The sequence below is a fragment of the Meriones unguiculatus genome, chromosome 3 (assembly GCF_030254825.1).
Source record: "Meriones unguiculatus strain TT.TT164.6M chromosome 3, Bangor_MerUng_6.1, whole genome shotgun sequence".
Taxonomy (NCBI): domain Eukaryota; kingdom Metazoa; phylum Chordata; class Mammalia; order Rodentia; family Muridae; genus Meriones; species Meriones unguiculatus.
In genome coordinates, this window is record NC_083351.1 from 181,262,578 (window position 1) to 181,281,120 (window position 18,543).

Here is an 18,543-nt window from a genome sequence, read left to right on the forward strand (position 1 = left end):
CTCCAGGACCTCTTAGTTAAGAAGGGAAGCAGACAGCGAAAACAGTAGAGGTGACAATAATGGGAATGTGGACATCCGTCGCACAAGGCAGTGATGTGTCCATGTCTGCTGTAGATGTCCGCAGAAGCTGGAAGTGGAGCCTGCTAAAACACAGGCACCGAAGCCCCATCTGGCTTGGGGACGGGTGGACCAGGCAAGCTTGTATGTTTCAGATGTTCCCAGAAGAGTGAGATGCCCAGCCAGGGGTCCACACAACCCCGAAGCTACTCCTAACTCACATTTCACTGATAACAGTGACAACTGCACGCACACACACACACACACACACACACACAGAGTTCACTTATAGAAGCAAGCAATAGAAAGCAATACTGACAAAGATGACTCCCACATGTGGTAAATATCATGATGGACTACAAATTGGGGCAGACCCTCAGTCTCTGTGGTAAAATTTAGAACACAAAATTTGCCTAGGAAAATTGGGCCTGCTAGGAATAATGTCCACAAACGAAAACTCACGTTAGTAAGAAAACAAATCAGCAGATTTTGATGCAGGCAAGCTCTGATCAATGAATCAATTTTTTTGTTTTTTGGTCAGACAAGCAATGAAAGACTCCATTGTGTTTAAAATAACTTCAAGGTCAGCTTCAAGCTGTGCTAAACATCTCAGACATTTTACTTTTTCTCAATCTTTTTATTTTGAAATAATGTCAAAGTTACAGAAAAGTTGTAATAACAGTACAAAGAAGGGGCTGAGGGTGTACTCAGAGGTGGAGCACTCGTCTGAGATAGTCTATCTCTGCGTCCAGTCCCGGTACACACACACACACACACACACACACACACACACACACACACACACAGTACAATAAACTTTTGAATACTCTTTATTTAAATTTACTACTAATAAATTTATCTTTCATGACCTCAAAAACAAGGATTAATTCAAGAATTTAACACAAAGAAACATTATTATCTAATATAGATTACCCATATTGAAATTTCAACTTTTTCTCACCAAAATTTCCTCTATGTCATTGTTTTCACACTCTGATCCAGGCCCCCTGGGTCCCTCCGCTTCTAACGCTCATGCTCACTGTAGGCCCAGGGACACTGAGTTGTTTGTTTGCTCCCGCTAGTGTGGGACAGCAGCTTGGTCTCTGTGACCGCAAAGCATCTGTCTTTCCGAGAGATGCAGGCCAGTTGTTTCACAGTGTGTGTCTGCATCTGAGTTTGCCTGATGGGTCTTCATGATTAGATTTGGAAAGTGTCATTTTCTTTTCTGTTCTTACTTTTTTTCTTTTTAATTTTTGAGCTGGCCTTATAGAGGCCAAAGATGGATACAAACTGGAAATGTAATCCAGTGTTACCTTGAATCTTGATCCTCTTGCTACCACCCTCCAAATGCTGGGATTCCAGGGTGTACCACCTCGCCTGGTTTATACAAAGCTGGTCATCCAGTCTGGGGCTTCATGCATGTTAAGCAAGGACTTTATTTACTGAGCTATACTCCTAGCCCCAGATTATATATTTAAATATATTTTATTTTAAATTATGTGTGAGTGTGTGTATGTATGTATGTATGTATGTACATGCAGATGTCTGCAGAGTCCAGAAGAAGTCCTCAGATCCCCTGGATCAACAGGTGGATGTGAGTGGCTAAATGTAGGTTCTGGGAACTGAACTCCTTAATCATGGAGACATCTGTCCAGCTCCAGGTTATGTATTTTGGCGAGAATTCCATGCAAGTGTGTCTGTTTTCAGTACGTACCATTAGGAAGTACATACTTGGCCTGGTCCCCTCATCTGTAAATTGGCAACAGGCCTGACTGGTTTCACAGCTAACGTGTCTTTTCAGACATGCTCCATCTACTGGGACTTGTATAGATGAAGCCACCGAGATAATTGTCACTATTAGTATCATTACTGGTAACATTTATGATTCGACTGTATGCTCTCATTCATGGGTTTGTTAACTTTCACATAAAACATACATATATGTTCCTTTCTTTCTTTCTTTCTTTCTTTCTTTCTTTCTTTCTTTCTTTCTTTCTTTCTTTCATCCATCTATCTATCTATTTATCTATCTATCTATCTATCATCTATCTTATCTATCTATCTATCTATCTATCTATCTATCTATCTATCTATCTATCTATCTATCTATTTACCTGTTGTTACTCCGGTTTAACAGATTAGGAGACTGAGGCTCAGGGCAGTGACATCATGTGCTCCGTATAATACAGAAAGAGGCTGAGCCGGGGCTGAAGCCTAGCTGTGTTGAGGTCCAGATCGTCATCCCTATATAACCCATGCTGTTGGCTGACACTCACAAGGTGTCTGGGAAGAGAAGGAGCAGACAGAAGCTTCCAGCTGATGCAGGAGAAAAGTAGTGGAACAGGTCCTGTCACCCTCAGTGCTTTTTCCCTCTTTCCCGTGGCCCAAGTTTCTCTCTACTCTAAGACATGCAGGAACTAAAGTCAGGATGAAGGTGGCATTAAGAGTGCATAGTCTGCTGGCCTGGGGCCTCTTCTACCAACTCTGACTGTGATCTTCTTGGCTGGGAGACTCTGCTCACAAGAAGCAATTCCACCCCTTCCCATCAGGGACCTGAATTTCCTTATGCTTGTTAAAGTATAATGACTCTTTTAAGCCTTTAAATAACCCTGTGTGGTAGGCACCTTAGTTTGCCCTCTTAACAGATGAGAAAATGAAGATACTGTGTGGTGAATGTGAACACAGGAGAGTACAGGTTTGTATGCAGGCCTGCTGAAGAGGCTGGAGGTCACCCGGGCTCTCTGCAGATACACGGGAGGGCAAATATTACGGAACAGGTGCCTGGAACACCAAATGAACATTCACACAACATGCTTTTGGTGTAGGATACAGAGGTAGGCTGTTCACACTTTTCTCAATCTGGTTCCCAGCAGGGGTCACCAGCTTGACTCTCCCAGTCTGAAGAGCCCCAGTCCTGAATCTTCATTCTCTCTCATCTTTTCACCTAGGTTCATTTCCTTGTGGCACAGCCAAGGCCTTGGTGCCTATTTCCCTGGAAACTTCCTGCTGAGGCTGCAAGGATCAGCCATGGGAGAGAGGAGGCAGAGGGATGAAAACAAGGTAAAGAAGAAAATCCCCAAGGAAATTTAAAAGGCTGGAAAGAACCTGCTCATTTTAGTCACAGTCATAGGAAGGGTCCAGAGAAGCAGCAGGGACATTTTGGCAAGAGCACTGGGAAGGGGTCAGTTATGCTTTTCTTTGGCTGAAGGCTTGAGACCCAGCTTCCTCCTCCTCCTCCTCCTCCTCCTCCTCCTCCTCCTCCTCTTCTTCTTCTTCTTGATATTTACTTCACTTTTTTTTTTCAGCTTTTCCATCTTTAACATGGGGTGAATACCTCCGCTTCTCACCTCTGCTCAGATAAAGCTACAAGCTATTTGAAAAATTGTCAAGGGATGGATGAGACTGGACTGTGAGTTCTTTCAGAATCCCCAGCATACTTCCTGGTCCCTTCCTTCGGCTCTGTGCACAGAAGCTGTTTGCTAGTCCTTGTCTCACAACATCCAGCATTGCTGCCCAGAATTTTCCTCATCAAGACACGCCCACTAGGCTTTAGTCAGTCCCCCAGGCCCTATGTGGAACCTGTTTCCAAAACCTGCCTGTGGTGAAAGCTTGACATGTGTCCCTCTGTTTCCACAGTCTCTGGCTCCTGAATGTGGACAGCCTCCAGCAGGAGAGATTTGGAGAGCACCAGCCCTGGGTAGCAGCCATGGGCTGGACATCTCAGGGAGTTCTGCAGTCCCTCCACAAGGGTGCATTGGGCAGGTCTGTCCAGTGCCACACATTTCCTGTGTTTGCCTCAGGGGTGTCTCAGGTGGCTCTATGCATTGAGCTGCCCACACTCTCCTTGGTCATGGATGATCTGCACCCAGTGACACCTGAGTCAGGCCTGGCCAATCACAGACCCTCTCTCTAGAGTTGGAGTAGTGCCCAGATATACCAGTCAGCACCCATTGGCATAAGCAGACCTGTGGGCGACCATTTTTACTGTGAACCAGGGAGGCAAAGACTCTCTTTTCCTCCCACTGCCTCCCCTCCCTGTGTGTGTGTGAGTGTGTGTGTGTGTGTGTGTGTGTGTGTGTGTGTGTGTGTAGATGTTAAGAGAGCCGTGTCCCCATGTGATGAGAGAGCCAGCCCATTCTGGCTTCATTGTATTTCCAGCCCTTGAGTTCCACAGTCTGTTCCCTAATTAAACAAAATAACACAAGTTTTTAAGCTTGTATGTGCGTCTGCCTGTGTGGAGGTCCGAGGACAACCTTGTATGTCATTCCTCAGGTATTTCTCACCCTTTTCTTTCTTTCTTTCTTTCTTTCTTTCTTTCTTTCTTTCTTTCTTTCTTTCTTTCTTCCTTCCTTCCTTCCTTCCTTCCTTTCTTTCTTTCTTTCTTTCCTTTTTCTTTCTTTGCTTTCTTTTTCTCCCTTTCTTTGCTTTCTTTCTCTCTTCTTTCTCTCTTCTCTCTCTCTCTCTCTCTCTCTCTCTCTCTCTCTCTTCTTTTGACAAGGTCTCTAACTGGCCTGCAGCTTTCAAATGAACTGGGTGGGTTGGCCAGTGAGTCCCAGGGATCCTCTTGTCTCTACATCCCTAGTGCTGGGATTATAACCATGTGATGTCAATGATTGATTTGTTGTTGTTGTTTAGTTTTAAATAGGTTTGGAACACAACTCAGGTCCTACACAGTTCACTGATGGAACCATGTCTTCTTTCTAGCATGATTTTGTTTCTACTGATTATAACTAAAAAAGACTTGTGGGGTTTTGGAATCCCATTGGTCAGAGACAGACAGGCCTGGCTCTGGCCTCGACTTTGTGATCTCAAGTAGACAATTCTGGCCTCTCCTTCAAAAACGACGTTGACAACACGATCTTCTTCATGGTGGGTGGGTGGGAGCACCCCGAGGCCTAAGTGAGAAACACTGGTAAAATCTATGTCTAGGAAAGAGAGAGGTCTCCATACTGGCCAGCCAATAGAATTCCTGCTCCTCATCCTCTGGTACCAGGAGGCCAGGGTCACTCTACCAGGAAGGATGAATTGGGTGACTCCATAGGCTGGGCTGCATGTGTGAGGGCCAGACATTTCCAAACTCTGATAAGCTCAGGGACAAAATCAGAAAGCCTTTGAGGTGCCTATGTACTGTCTATCTACCAAATAGGGTCTTAGGTTGACCAGTGTTCATTTTGCCAATGCCTCGCCCAAGACCTTGCCCGTTCCATCACTTGGCAGTTTGGGTCTTGCCTCTTGAGTGGTCCCCACCTATCCTGATTGTTCTACCTGCCACCTTCCTCCAGCTCCCTCAGAGGTCTTCTGTGTTGTCAGAATCCTTCCCTCAAAGCCCTCCGTGTGATTTGTTTTGAGTTTCCTTGTCATATTGGTCTCAGTGTGACTTGTTCCCTGTCAATGAGTTTCTCCAGCAGGTCCCAGAGTACCTAGCCTCTTTACTCTTGGAGGTCTTTAGGACACTCTCTGAGCTGCACGCATGTCCTGCTTGCTGTGACCCAGCGGGTGACTGAGTAGTTTCTTCGGTGGCTTTGGGAATATGTGGATTTAATTATAACCTGGGTTTATTAAGCGTAGATGGTACGCCCTTAGTAACCTTCCTAGGCTGGGCTAGCCTAGCCTGAAGCAGGGACACCTTCTGGGTCTGTGACTCCGGGGGAAAGCCTCTTCATACACTGTTGTTGAGTACTCATGGGGCCTCTCTAGCCAAATGTGCTGACAGAGGGTTCAGCTCTGGAGAAGCAAAAGAAAGGGACTTGCAGCGATTCCAGAAAGAAAAGGCTGGGAAGGAGCACAGGATTTCGCAGGTTGGAGGTGAGAGGGAGCCTATCATTCCTGTTTGGGGTCACTGAACCCTTTTGGGAAATTGGTGGAAGATAATTTCTCCCTTTGAATGTACATGTAGACAGTTTAGTTGTGGGGTTATTTTCTGCATCCCCAATCCTACAAAAGAAGCTGTGGTATCGGACGGGTCCTATGCTCTTTGGGTGGATGACACCTAAATGAACATCTGTACAAAGTCCCAATTTATTTCTAATATCAGAGATCAGACCTCTACTCTTTCCTGATGCGTCTAAAACAAAAAGGGGGAACTGTAGAGAGCTGCGGAATGCTATGCCTTAAAGATGGAGCTGGTTTCCGCCTTCCACCTTCCCGATGGTGAGTGCTGTCTGTCACGAACAACTCCACATTTGGCTAAGGCCGAGGATCTGGCTTGCTTCCATGTATGTGGACCTATCTGCATTGCCCCCGTGGCACGCCTGGGTTGGCTACCCAGAGGCTATTTAAGCTGTGGGCTGGCTTTCCCCGGGGTCCGAGGATTGTTCAATGTTCCTGAATAAACTGCATTGAAAAAAAAAAAAAAGAAGCTGTGAACTCAAACTCCTGCTCTAGAGAGACCCACTATCCGAAGACCCCGCAGGAAGGGCGCTCTACACACAGGCCAGTCAGGTTTAACTTCTCTTGGAATCTTTGCTGTGGTCCTGGAGTGAACTGGGCCTTCCTCTTGCAACCTCGAACTTCTCCTTGTTCAGGTACTAGAGTGGTTTGCAAAAGACAAGCAGCTGCTGAGAACTTGATGAGATGGAAGCTACTGGTTCCCTACCTCAACACAAGGAACTAAAAACTCCAGGATGAGACCTGACAATCTGGATGGTTCAGGTTTGACCGGGGCTGGGGTATGCTTTTCTTGATGGCTTATCTGCCCCGCTAGACAGTGGGCAGTTATTGTGTCCACTCTTCCTGATTCTCAGAGTGGGGCTTTTCTCCTGATGCCCACCACACTGTTTTGGTCTCCTTCCTTACTACTCCAGGGCATCTGACCAGGCTTAGCTTAGGCAGAGGAGGAGTCCTGGCCAAGAGATGCTCTGAAATCGGCACACAGGGAATGGGCCAGAGATACATTGAACCAGAGGCCTCTCCAGATTTCAACGATCTAGCATCCAGGAGGAGAGGCAAACAGGCAAGGGGCTAGCTGGCAGTAGCAAACTCAGGGCTTTGCCAGCTTGCCAACTGCCAGCTCTTCTCCACACCCGATCCACACGGGCCTTGGTACATGCTACCCGTTCTCTTCCAGGAACACATATGATAGGCCAGTGGGAAAAGAAATGGTCACTTTTTATCTTAAATGAATCACTCACTGACTTTAGGGGTTTTCAGAAATAACTAGAAGATTCTTAACTTTCTTATGTGAGTATTTGCCAGGCTGCAATATAAAAAAATGGCTTTCTTTACCCCATTTCTTCCATGAAGGGCCAAATTCCCACAGATTCATTCTTCCAGGAGAGTGGGCTCTTTAAAATAACTTGGGGGAAGAAGCGGTTCTCAGGGGACAGTTCTAGAACCATTCCTGTCTAGTGAAGTTTGCTCTTCAAACATTAAAAACCCCATACATGTTTCCTTAAGGTGGAGTCAGAAACAGCACCTATTTACCACCCTTAACTTCCATTACACAACAACAAAACTAACCTTACTGTTTCCTCCAGGGAAGGGTAAGGAATCATGCTGCTGTCTTTCTCATCTGATGAATGGCGATTCTTCAACTTTTTACTCCAAAACTCAACTAGTTGTGGGAGAAGAATCCAGCATCTCACAGGCTTTCTGTTTTATTACTATTTCTAAAATCTATTTTGGGGAGCGGGAGGTCAAAAACAAAACCAACTCTCTTAAATATTCCTGAGTCATAAGGAGGAAAATCCTCAAGTAAGAAAAATTTAGTATTGTTACATTTTAGGATCTTCGAAAAGGTCAGCCTCTTTCACCTTTCAGTTCAAGTAAGAGGGGTTAGTCAAAATTTTACTTTTTTAAGTGGGAGGAGGGACTGACTTTTGTTCAGCCTTCAACCTCACCTTTTTACCACAGGGCCAGTATAAAGCTTTTTTTTTTTTTTTCCCAATAACTTTAATTTTTTTTCTAGCAGGGGAAGGGTAAAAAGTCAGTTCACTGACATTACACAGAAGAGAGGCTCCTCAAAGAGTAAATTTAAAAATCAGGGTCGGAGAGGATCCCCTTGGCCCCCAGTTCTCAAACTTATCTGCAGGGGGTAGGTAGGGGGCATCCTGGGCTACCCGACTATTCCCAGGAAGCTTTCCAACTGCGCTCCTCAAAACTTTTATTTTAAAAAAATCCATCTGATTTTGGGGGTGGGGGCGGCTTGTGGGGAGGGGAGAGGCGTTCCCATTAACCCCTTCTGTCCCACCAGAGGCCGCTCCCCAAAACTTTTCTGTGCCCCCACCCCCGCCCCACGCGAGCAAATGCCCCGCGCGCGGGGCTGGCGCGGCAAAGTTTGGGGGGCCGCCGACGGCGCGGGGGACCGGCGGCTTTGTGTGAGGCGCAGGGCGGCGCGGAGGCCGGCGGCGGAGGCCGAGGCGAGGCCGGGGGCCGGCGGCGGCGCGGAGGCCGGCGGGGGCGGTGCGGGGCGCGGCGCGGCGCGGCGGGCGCGGGCCGGCGGGGCGATCTGCGGTCCCCGCGGCGGTCCCCCCGGCGCCCCCGGCCCCCGCCCCCCGGCCCGCGCGGGGCGGGCGGAGGAGGGAGCGGCGGCGGCGGCGGCGGCGGCGGCGGTGGCAGCGGCATTGTGCGCGCGGCGCAGCCCGGCCCGGGAGGAGCAGGACGCGCCGGGGCCGCCTCCTCCCGCACGGACCGATGAGCCAGCCGGGCGGCGCGGCGGCTCCGCAGGTAACGCGGGGCCGGGGCCGGGGCGGGGGCCGCGCCAGCCCCGCGGGGGCAGCCGCGCGGGCGCCGGCTCGGGGCTCCGGAGCGGGGCCGGGCGGCCGGGGTGCGGGAGCGGCCCCCCTGGGGCGCTGCGGGGCGCGGGCGCTGCGGGGGCGGCGGCCGGGGCTGGCGGGGACCCCGCACCCGGCGCCCCCCGCGGCCCCCAGCTCGGACCGGAGCCCAGAAACAAAGCGGCGAGAGCACGGAGCAGCCATTGCAGTTTGGACAATTCAGATTTTGAGAAAATGCAACCTTCTTCTGGCTCTCCCCCTCCCCCGAAATTTGCAATTTCCCCCTGACCCTGTGTGCGCTCAGGGTCCCCGGTGACCCCCCAGGAGAGCGTTCCTTCCAGGCCCCCCGTCTTTGCAACAATCTTTTTATTTTTTAAAGGCCATATTTCCTTCTCTCAATTTTTTTTTTCTAATTTTTCTTCAAACGGTAGTTTTTTCCCATTAAAATGACGCCACCTAGAGGATACTATTTTGTAAATAAAAAAAGAAATTAAAATTGAAAAGAAATATTTTTTATTTCTTATTTTTTTCAAAGTTTCATCTCCAAGGCAGTGGAATGGGGAAAAGATTCTTTTTTTCTATCTTTTTTGGAGTGAAAATTTTCACTTTGACTACTGAAGGACATGGAGACAATTTTTATTTCTGAAGCCAAATCCAGATAATATGTAAATGAAAATTAAGCTGGAATTTGAATGAATCCAATTCTTGAAGGGGAGAAAGAGCAAAAAAATACCTCCTAAAAGAAACACAGTTGAGGCACTCAAGTCATTTTAGTTTGAGTTTAAAAAAAAAAACTAATTGGAATGAGGAAAGGAGGGAAATAGTTCAGTTTAGGGAAAGCTGGGAGAATTGGCTTTATGAAGCAATTAGAAATTGTGTTTCATTATAATTCGTGACTTATTTTGCTCTATGAACAAAAATGACTAATTTTACCATTTGGCAGTGTTCAAAGTTTTTCCATTTCCAAGAAAGAAGGATTTAGAAGAGAAAATAGACCCTAAAATGTTGGCTTTGGACACACCCAAAAATTGTAGGTTTAAATTTTTTTCATTTACATTTTACTGCATTTAACTCCTGAGATTCTAAAGAAAAACAGAAACTGGAAAAGTTAGAGTGAAATTCTGCCGGTCTTTTTTTTTTTCTGTTTTTTTTTGTTAGGGTATGAGAGAGAGAGAGAGAGAGAGAGTGTGTGTGTGTGTGTGTGTGTGTCTTTGGCTTTGATGGAATAATTATGACTGTTTCCTGATTTTGTTTGGTGCAAGGTTTAAGCATTTCTTGTTTTGTTGTTGTTTTATCTAGAAAATGTCAGGGACCTTTTCTTGAACAATATTCAGTAGGGAAAATGTCAGTTCATATAGTGTACAAACTGAGTAGCCCACAGATTTGTAGGAGAGGCGGCCATTAAAATAAGATATGCATAATTAACATTATTATGAAAAACTAACAGTGGATTCACAGAAGCCCATTTTTTTTTACGACACACAAGTGAATCAATTGATGAAGATAAGGATTAAAAATATCCTTGCTAAAGAGAATATTTTCTTCTCAGTCTTATTCATTCTTTCAATTAGAAATATTATTATTTAAAAACAATTCAGGTTGGCTTCAGGTTTCTTTGTGATATGGGGTTCAACAATTTATTAATACTTTTTATTTTTCAAATTTTTTTATTACTTTTAAAAAAAGAAGAAACCCATTACCTTTGATCATTTGGGAAGTATGTGTGTGTGTTGGGGGGGGGGTTGTAACAATAACAAAAACCCCACAAATTTTACTGACCCAGCAAGAAAAAAAAGATGAAAGAGAGAATGGCAGAGAGATGAAAATTCTGATTTGTATCCATCTGCCCTGGTAAGAACACTTTGCTGAAGAAATGGACTAAAACACCAACTCAGCTGTTTCTAGCAGCAAAATTTATTATTTTCTTTGAAAGAAAAACTAATCAGAATATACACAAAAGCCAAACCCAGAGATGCCTGCCTTTGGAATTTGAAAGCATTGCTACAAACAATATTTTATGTGGAGATTTGGCCTTAAGATGAATCAAATGGAGGTGAAACAAAAAAGGAAAAAAAAATTTCAAGTGACAAATATTGACTGGATTGAAATTTAACAGATGAAAATAAATCTCTACTCTGAAATGAAGGGAAATTTTTGATAAATTAGGGTTTGATTCGATGTGCTGAGATTTAAAAAAAAGTTGAAAATTTTCAGTGTATTAGCAGCACTGTGGGGACCTTTTGGGACGTGGGGCGGGAGTTACATGGGTTACCTGGGGCGGGAAGGGCGTCGCGTCTTGAAGGCTTGGTGGCCCCAGTCCATGCCTCACCAACCTTGCTTTATGGAAACTGGTTTCTGAAGGGCTTCTAGTTTCATGGAATGGGGTTAGCAGTGGCACAGGTTTGACAGTCTCCATCACTGCCATTGCTTTTGGGAGATTTTTTTTTTTAATTTTAATTTTTTTAAAAAATTTTATTTTATCTTTAGTAACAAGATCCTTCAGGTCTGATGGCCACACATTCTGACATATTTGGAATGAGTTTTTTTTTTTTTTAATTTAAGTGCATAATTAAATTTTTTTCTCTTGAATTATTTAGGGCAATGCTTTGATGGTCAAAGAATTTATAATTTCAGGAGTTCTGGAGGCCTCATGAGCTAGTGGGCTCAAGTTGAGCAGGGCTGAAGGAGGACTGAGCTGGATGGGGTTAGGGCTTCTGAGAAAAGGTCAGGGCTGACGATAACAGGTTATCTCTAGGAAAGGAATGACAATATTTAAATATCTCAGCTCATCCTTTTGTGTAGTCTGCAGTCTGCCTTGCCACTCAGATCCCTGCAATCTATTCTGCTGAAAATTTTGTTTTGTTGTCTGTAGTTATGGTTTATGGCCAGAAACTGCAAATCATTTGTTTGTAGACCTTTTTTTTTTTCTTCTTATAGAATTGGTTATTCTCATCATGTTTGTTCTGAAGGAAATAGAAAAATAGAAATGCATGCTGGTCCTATTGGGGGCGGGGCTAGTTTCCTTTTGTTTCTCTTGGTGTCACTGAGGTGAGATCTGACCTGGGCCTAGACTCACTCTCTCTCTCTGTCTGCCTGTCTGTCTCTCTCTCTGCTTCTCTCTTCTACTGTTTCAGATGAAGTGTGGCCAGGAATGGATATTGGGGCTATTTTAATTAGTCTACTTCTGTTTATCATACTCATATAATATTGGCCAAAATTGGACTTGGGGGTGGTAATTTGATGATGGCTTGGGTTGTTTTGGTGAAAGATCATTTATACTCCCTCTCAAGTGGAGACTCTTATTACTTAATGTTTTGCTTTTCTGCCTAAGGAGATTTTTTTTTTCTCTAATAAGGTTTGAAATTTCAAGGACTTGCTTTATAGTTTGACTCAGACCAAGCCAGGAAGATGGCTTGCTTATACTTTGAACCCTACACAGAGGTAGAGTTGAACAAGGCTAGCTTTTGCAGAACAGCAAAGATGGCTGGTAGATGGCTCTAGAAGATTCACAGCCCATGGCTTGTCCCACCTGGGAGCAGTTGTAAGCTGCTCCAGGGTCCGGTCCGGTTTCTTCTCCACCTTTGCCTTGGCTGTTGGTATGCCGCCTCCCGGACTACATACTCTTTCCTTCTTGTTTGAGGAGAACTTTCTTACGCATCTGACTTGGTGTACATGAGTTAGCTCTTAACAGGCATAGGGAATTCTCAGTACTTTGATGGTGTAGCATTTCATGACGGTTAGTGTCTCCTCTGTGGTGAGAAGAAGAGGCTTTGTGGGTACTTGGGCTTGCTCTCTCAAGGTCTTGCTAAGCGATCTTGGGCAGATCACTATTTCATGTAGAGCTTGTGAAAGGAACACTCGGACCAGTTAGAGGATAGCGATGTATTGGTTCCATCGCCGATTCTGACTCTTAAGGAGTATCTACTTCATCATAGTGCAGAGAAAGCTGCTGAGGCCACATCTGGACTCCTGTATTCTAGAGACAGAGGTGCAGTAGTTAAATGGCACACATACCTATGAACTGCTGTCTTGATTAGACCTAGGATCACTGTCTGTTGGTGTGTGGCCGTTTTTGGTAGATCAGTCAGTGTTAGAGGAGGACACAGGGGGACAGAACATTGCAGACATGTTTCATGCAGTGTACAGGTACACAGAACTTCCTTATACCTGGAGATATTTATGTATGATGGGAAGTACATTTCCTGGAGCTGGTCATAGTCTGAAGATCCCAAATCTAAAGACATCAGACTGATGAACTCCCCTGATGGGCCAGGGGTATCTTGAACTTCTTGTGTATGCTGTGTTCTCATTTATTGATTGACTGTAGAGGAAGTATGTGGGGTAGGTGTTCTGGGCCACCTGCTTTGTCCCCTGTTTGAACCGCTTTGCAGCCACCTGTGAGTTCTGGCTGTGTGTCTCGGGAGGCGTGCTCCCTGCCAGCCAGCCTTGTTGGGGTGCTCAGGCCGGGGCTCGGTCCGCAGTGCCACAGGAGCAATAAAGGTAGTGGGGAGCTCTGCCTTGGTAGGCCCAGTGGTTGTCATGGCTATTTTTATTTTCTACTTTCTTGTGAGTTTTCCAGGGAAGTCTTTCTGGGTTTTAGCCCATGTCGGGACTGTATTTATGTTCTAATCACTTGGGAAGTTTGTGTTTTTTGTGTGAACATATTTTCCTCTGTAGCCCCTGAATTGCTGCCTTCCTCGTCTCATCCTTTAAACATGTCAGAGCAATGTGGTCTAACAGAAATAGAATTCAAACCACAAGTCAGAGCCACATACGTAATTTAGCATTCTCTAGTGATCTATCAAAGAGAATAAAAAGAAACAGGTGACACTGATTTAGCAAAACGTGTTTTTAAGCCCGTATTTGAACAGTGCTATTATTCTGACCCAACGTCAATATAAAAAGTAATTAATGTGGTACTCTTTTGGGGGAGGGTACGAAGTACTGGAAATTTGTGAGCATCTCCCTGCAGTGGTGACTCCCAGTTCTGACTGACAGCCATGTTTTTGTATTGACATGTAGCCAGTGACTGTGGTGGGCAGGGCAGGGCCAGACCCACAAGCATGCTGTCTGGTTGTTGTTCAAGTTAGTCTCAGAAGGTTGGCAATGTCCTTCAGCCCCCTCATAGTGTCATTGGTGGGACTTTCTCCCTGGGTCCCATTTGAGTATTTCAGCCTCTGGTAGTCATCAGGTCCCCCAGTCCACGCAGCCAGTCCTGGTCAGAGAGGCCGCATCTCAGTTCTCCTAGATGAAAATGACAGTGGCTGGGAATGCAGCAGGATGTGGTGGGCCTGTATTCAGGTGTAGGCACAGGTGTGCTTGTGATTGTGTGTGTGTGTGTGTGTGTGTGCGTGCGTGCGTGCGTGCACGCACGCCCATGCGCATGTGAAGAGGTAAAGCTGAGCACTTCAGGAGAGAGCAGTTGTTGGAGGTGGGATTTAAGTAAAGTGTTCTCTAAAAGAGATATATGAAGAGGGTGGGGTGTGAGGAGAGGGAGGAGCTGGGAGGTGTCAAGGAAATCCTTCTCTCAAGTGAAAACACGGAGCTATCAGGAAGTTACCTCAGGTCAGGCCTTAACTCAGCCCATTGGCAACATGGAAAGTTGGGATCAGAACTGAAATCCAACCTCATGGTGTGTGGTGAGCTTTGTGTCAGCATGGGAAAGCCACTTCTGCCTTTGGGGCTACAACTTCTGCTTGTGGAGAAGGGGGTGGATAGTTACCCTGACCTTGAAGGGGACTTTATGGTGAAATGAGCAGCTTGAGTGAAAATACCAGGCCCTGTGAGTGCCTTAGAGGGTGGCCAGTACTTGATCAAGTTGGTACTTGATCAAGGTAGTTAGTATGTTTCTCTCAAGGGAACAACAGAACACATACATACACACACACACACACACACACACACACACACGTGTACACCCCCCCCCCCCTTTTTTTTCTTTAAAACTGTCAGAGGTGAGTGAGGTGTTTCAGCAGCGTCCTCAGCACTCATGTTCAGCGATGCTGAGTGTTCCTCCATCTGTCTCAAAGCCAGTGGCCTAGTCTTTAAAGAGGTGTAATCATCCTGAGGGCCGTGCCTGTCCGGGAACAGTGGAGAAGGTTCTTCTGTAGCAGCTGGAGCTAAGCTGCTCTGCCTGGGTTCCTCAAGCTCTGTGGATTGAAGACCGAGCTGCTCCTCTGCACATCTGCTCTCCAGCCAGCTGGTGACTTCCTTAGGGCTGGAGATCATGGCTTATTCATCCTGGGGTCTGGCACAGAGCGGATGCTCAGTAAATATTTGATGACTCAGTTTGACTTTTGGAAATAGCTCAGCTGGAATTGACTCCAGTGAAGAGTGGATGACCAATTTGGGTTTGGGTTTGGCTGTGTGGTCCAAACCATGTCTTCGTAGGGAGTCATAGCAGTATTTTCCTCCACAGCCGGCTTTGAAACTCCAGGCTGTCTTGGGATAAAAAGTTAAATGGAATCCTTAGCAGGGCAGGGAGTGAGCTTCTTTTGACTTTACATGTCTTGGAGAATTTTCAAGTTCATTTGATCACATTGCCAACCCCCTATTTGTGTGTGCGTGTGTGCCTGTATGCATGCGTGCAGATGTGCTGGCCTAGAAGTGTCTGTGTAGAGGCAGGAGGTCCACTTTAGGTATCTTCTTCCACCACTCCCTGCATTTTTATTTTATTTTATTTTATTTTATTTTATTTTATTTTATTTTATTTTATTTTAAGCGAGGTTTCCTCCCTGAACCTGGAGCTCACAGTTCGGCCAAGCTGGGGGCCAGCAAGCCCCCAGGATCCTCCTGTCTCTACCATATCCCCCGGGTTACAGGTGCAAGCTGCTGTAGCTGGCTTTTCTTTGGGTGTTGGGAGTTGAACTCAGGGCTTCATGCTTGCACAACAAGCATCTTAGCTATTAGGGCGGCTCACCAGTCCTCAGTATTTCTCTGTATGCTTGTGTCGGGGTGACGCTGAATGTGCTTAGTCGCTCTCTGCTGTATTTATTGGCTTTTGGTGACAGGGTGTCTCACCAGGCCTGAAGCTTTCCCATTCCGCTAGCTCGACTGCACTGTGAACTCCAAGGATCCTCTTCTGGGTTTAAGGCATGCACCACCACACTTGGCTTTTTTTCTTCTTCTCCTTGTGTGTCCTGGGGATTGAACTCAGGTCTTCACGCACATGTAACAAGCACTTTACTAATGGAGCCATCCCCCCTGGACTGCGTCGGAAGCCAGCAGGAGTCACCCTCTGCTTGGTGGAGGTGCGGAGAGTGTGAGTGGGGCACAGCCAGCACCGACTGGAAATGACATGCCAGCTGTGCCCTTGCTTGCTTGAGGAGAAAGCCTGAGCTACCTACCAGGGGGGTGTTTGCTGAATGGTGGACACAAGGGCTCTCAGACTTGAGTTGGCTCTGTGGTTTGATGTTCAGCCAGCCCCATCTCTGGTCCAGGTCTGTGTGGCAGATGCCAAACTTCCACTAGAATTAAAGATGGAGAACAGAGAATATTGTTTGTTTGCTTAATTTCTTTCTTTTTTATATGAATCATTATCAATTTGACAATTTGTGTCCCAGGTCAGCAAAGGAGCAGGAATCTCAGTTTAAGTTCGACTATGTGTCTTCAAAGTTCACTTCCACTTTCATATTTCCTGTGTGTGTGTGTGTGTGTGTGTGTGTGTGTGTGTGTGTGTATGCACTCCCTCACATGTGCATATGTGGGCTCACGTGGAGGCCAGAGTTTGAATGTCTTCCTTAGTTGCTCTTCCACATTGTTTCTTGAGACAATGTTGGGGTTACCGGTGTGTGCGCCTACGTGTGGAGGTTTATGTGGGCATCTGAGCTCAGCATCAGGTGTCTTTTCCATTGAGTCTCCTTGGCCTATGCATTGTCATGTTTCTGAGGTGAGGAAGTACATCCAAGTGCTAATGTTCTTCTCACAAATGAGGTGCCCAGCTCCTTGTGGCATATGCTGTGACCCAGGAAGTTCTAGACTCTTCTCATGATCCCTTGCCTCGGCTGGGCTTGGCCCTGGCGCAGAGAGGATTGTTCTGGAACTCTGACTTCAGGTCCCTTTTCCTGCTCTATCTTTGGGTAGGTTGCCATTGTTTTGCCTTGACCTTCTCTAAAAGACATGGGCAACCTCTGGGGAAGAGGTAAAGCCTTGAAAATGGGTAGTTCCTTCTCTGTAGCTACAGAGGGGAGCTGTCCTCCCTGCTGCAAAACACCAGTGTGACATTTCTAAGGGCGATTGAACAGATCAAAGTTGGAGGGACAGGCTTAGTCCCCCTTCTGTTGCAGCGTTTGGTTGATTTGGAATCTTGTCAGAGTGCTTATTTCTTTGCTGGTTATTTAATTCCTTATCTGTAATGTGGGATGACACTACTATTGATGATGGTGATGCATATGGTTGTGGGGTGGGAGAAAAGCCTTTATGACAGACAAGGGCCTTTTCATCATCACTGTGCTGCTTTTCTGCTGCCTAATCCAGGGATGCTAAATAGTTAACATATGTTCTACCACTTCCCATTTTCAAGCCTGTGGCAGACATCACTAATCAATTCTGGCCTTCTTTTCCCTTAGTAGCCTCAGTGTGCCTTAGTATGAGGCTCCCCATCACTTGAGTTTAGCACAAGACTCAAGCCAGTTTCTCCTTCTTGACCTAATCACGCCTACCACCCCCATCCCCAGTCTCACAATCGGAGGAAAGGAGGCTGGGGAATGGAGGAGGAGTCACTTGCCCCCAAACTCAGCAAGTAAGTGGAGGTGGGATTAAAAACCTCAGCTTTCTTGACTCCACGATGGTTCCTTTTCCTGCAATCTTCACATACCCTGTGTTAAAAGGAATTAAAGCTAATTTGGTTTTGAGAAAATAGCCAGAGAATCCTGGCTCCTCCCTTCCTTGTTATAATTAGACACCCTTGGGGGATGTCATCAAAGCTGGGCTGGCCTGCTTCTCAGCCCAAACCAAGGAGACTGATCAAGTTTCAAAGGGAGGGTGCAGGTGGAGTGAGGGCATGGTTAAGGCTGGAGAGGGTGTCCCTCCCTCCCTGGCACAGTAAAGATGACAGTCTAGCAAGCCCTGGGATCTCTGGAAGTGGATGAGCTTGTGACCTGCTTGCTGTTTGAATATGTTCCACAGAGGGATGCCTTAGACCTTGTGCATTTTAATTTGTACATCTGGGAAATGGACTGGTAAGAATTCTTTAGGTGAAGGAGCCAAGACAACGTTTGATGATGTTTTTTAAACTCCAAAGCCTCAGTGTGCTTCTTAGTATGTGACAGATCCTGGAGTACTTCAGGAACAGAAAAGATATGGAGGAACACACTAGTGACGACTCTGTTCTCTTCTTAGACAGGGAAGGAGGAAGAATGAGGTGAGAATGGTAGTGAGTCGACAGAAAAGTGATAGAAATATTTTGGCTGACAAAGCAGAATGGAGCCTCCAATGAGCTAGAGAGAATAAGTAGAGACAGGTGATGCCAGGCTCTCACGGAGCTGTTGACCACACAGGAGCATCACTGTGTAGCCAGCTGAACCTGCGCAAGGATGCAGGCTGGGGCAGCATCCTTGGGTACTGGCCCTGGGTCTGGGCAAGGCAAGGAAGGAGTGAAGCCTGACAGTATCCTCGTGTGGCCTGGTGGCCTTTGGCCAGTTCCTGGCATATAGTTTGCTCATCATATTCAGAGGCAGAAACTGTCCTGGATTCATGCTCTGGATGTTACTGTCCAAGGCAGCTCGCCCGAGGAGCTGGCCGCTTGTCTCTCAGCTTCGAGTCCTGGTGTCCAAAG

The 18,543-nt window shown here is 46.3% G+C and overlaps 1 protein-coding gene across 8 annotated transcripts in view; it reads left to right on the top strand.

Moving 5' to 3' along the window:
* The first annotated feature begins 8,558 nt into the window (after positions 1-8,558).
* Positions 8,559-18,543, top strand: part of Znf618 (zinc finger protein 618) — a 158,347-nt gene continuing 148,362 nt past the window's right edge. For 2 of the 8 annotated variants that reach the window (XM_060381175.1, XM_060381178.1), the window contains exon 1: positions 8,560-8,721. In XM_060381175.1, coding sequence (XP_060237158.1) covers positions 8,689-8,721 — 33 coding nt within the window. In that variant the 5' untranslated portion in view covers positions 8,560-8,688. Of the gene's footprint in view, positions 8,722-18,543 lie in introns of all 8 variants that reach the window. The other 6 variants (XM_021650012.2, XM_060381177.1, XM_060381174.1 and 3 more) reach the window with 5 other exon arrangements.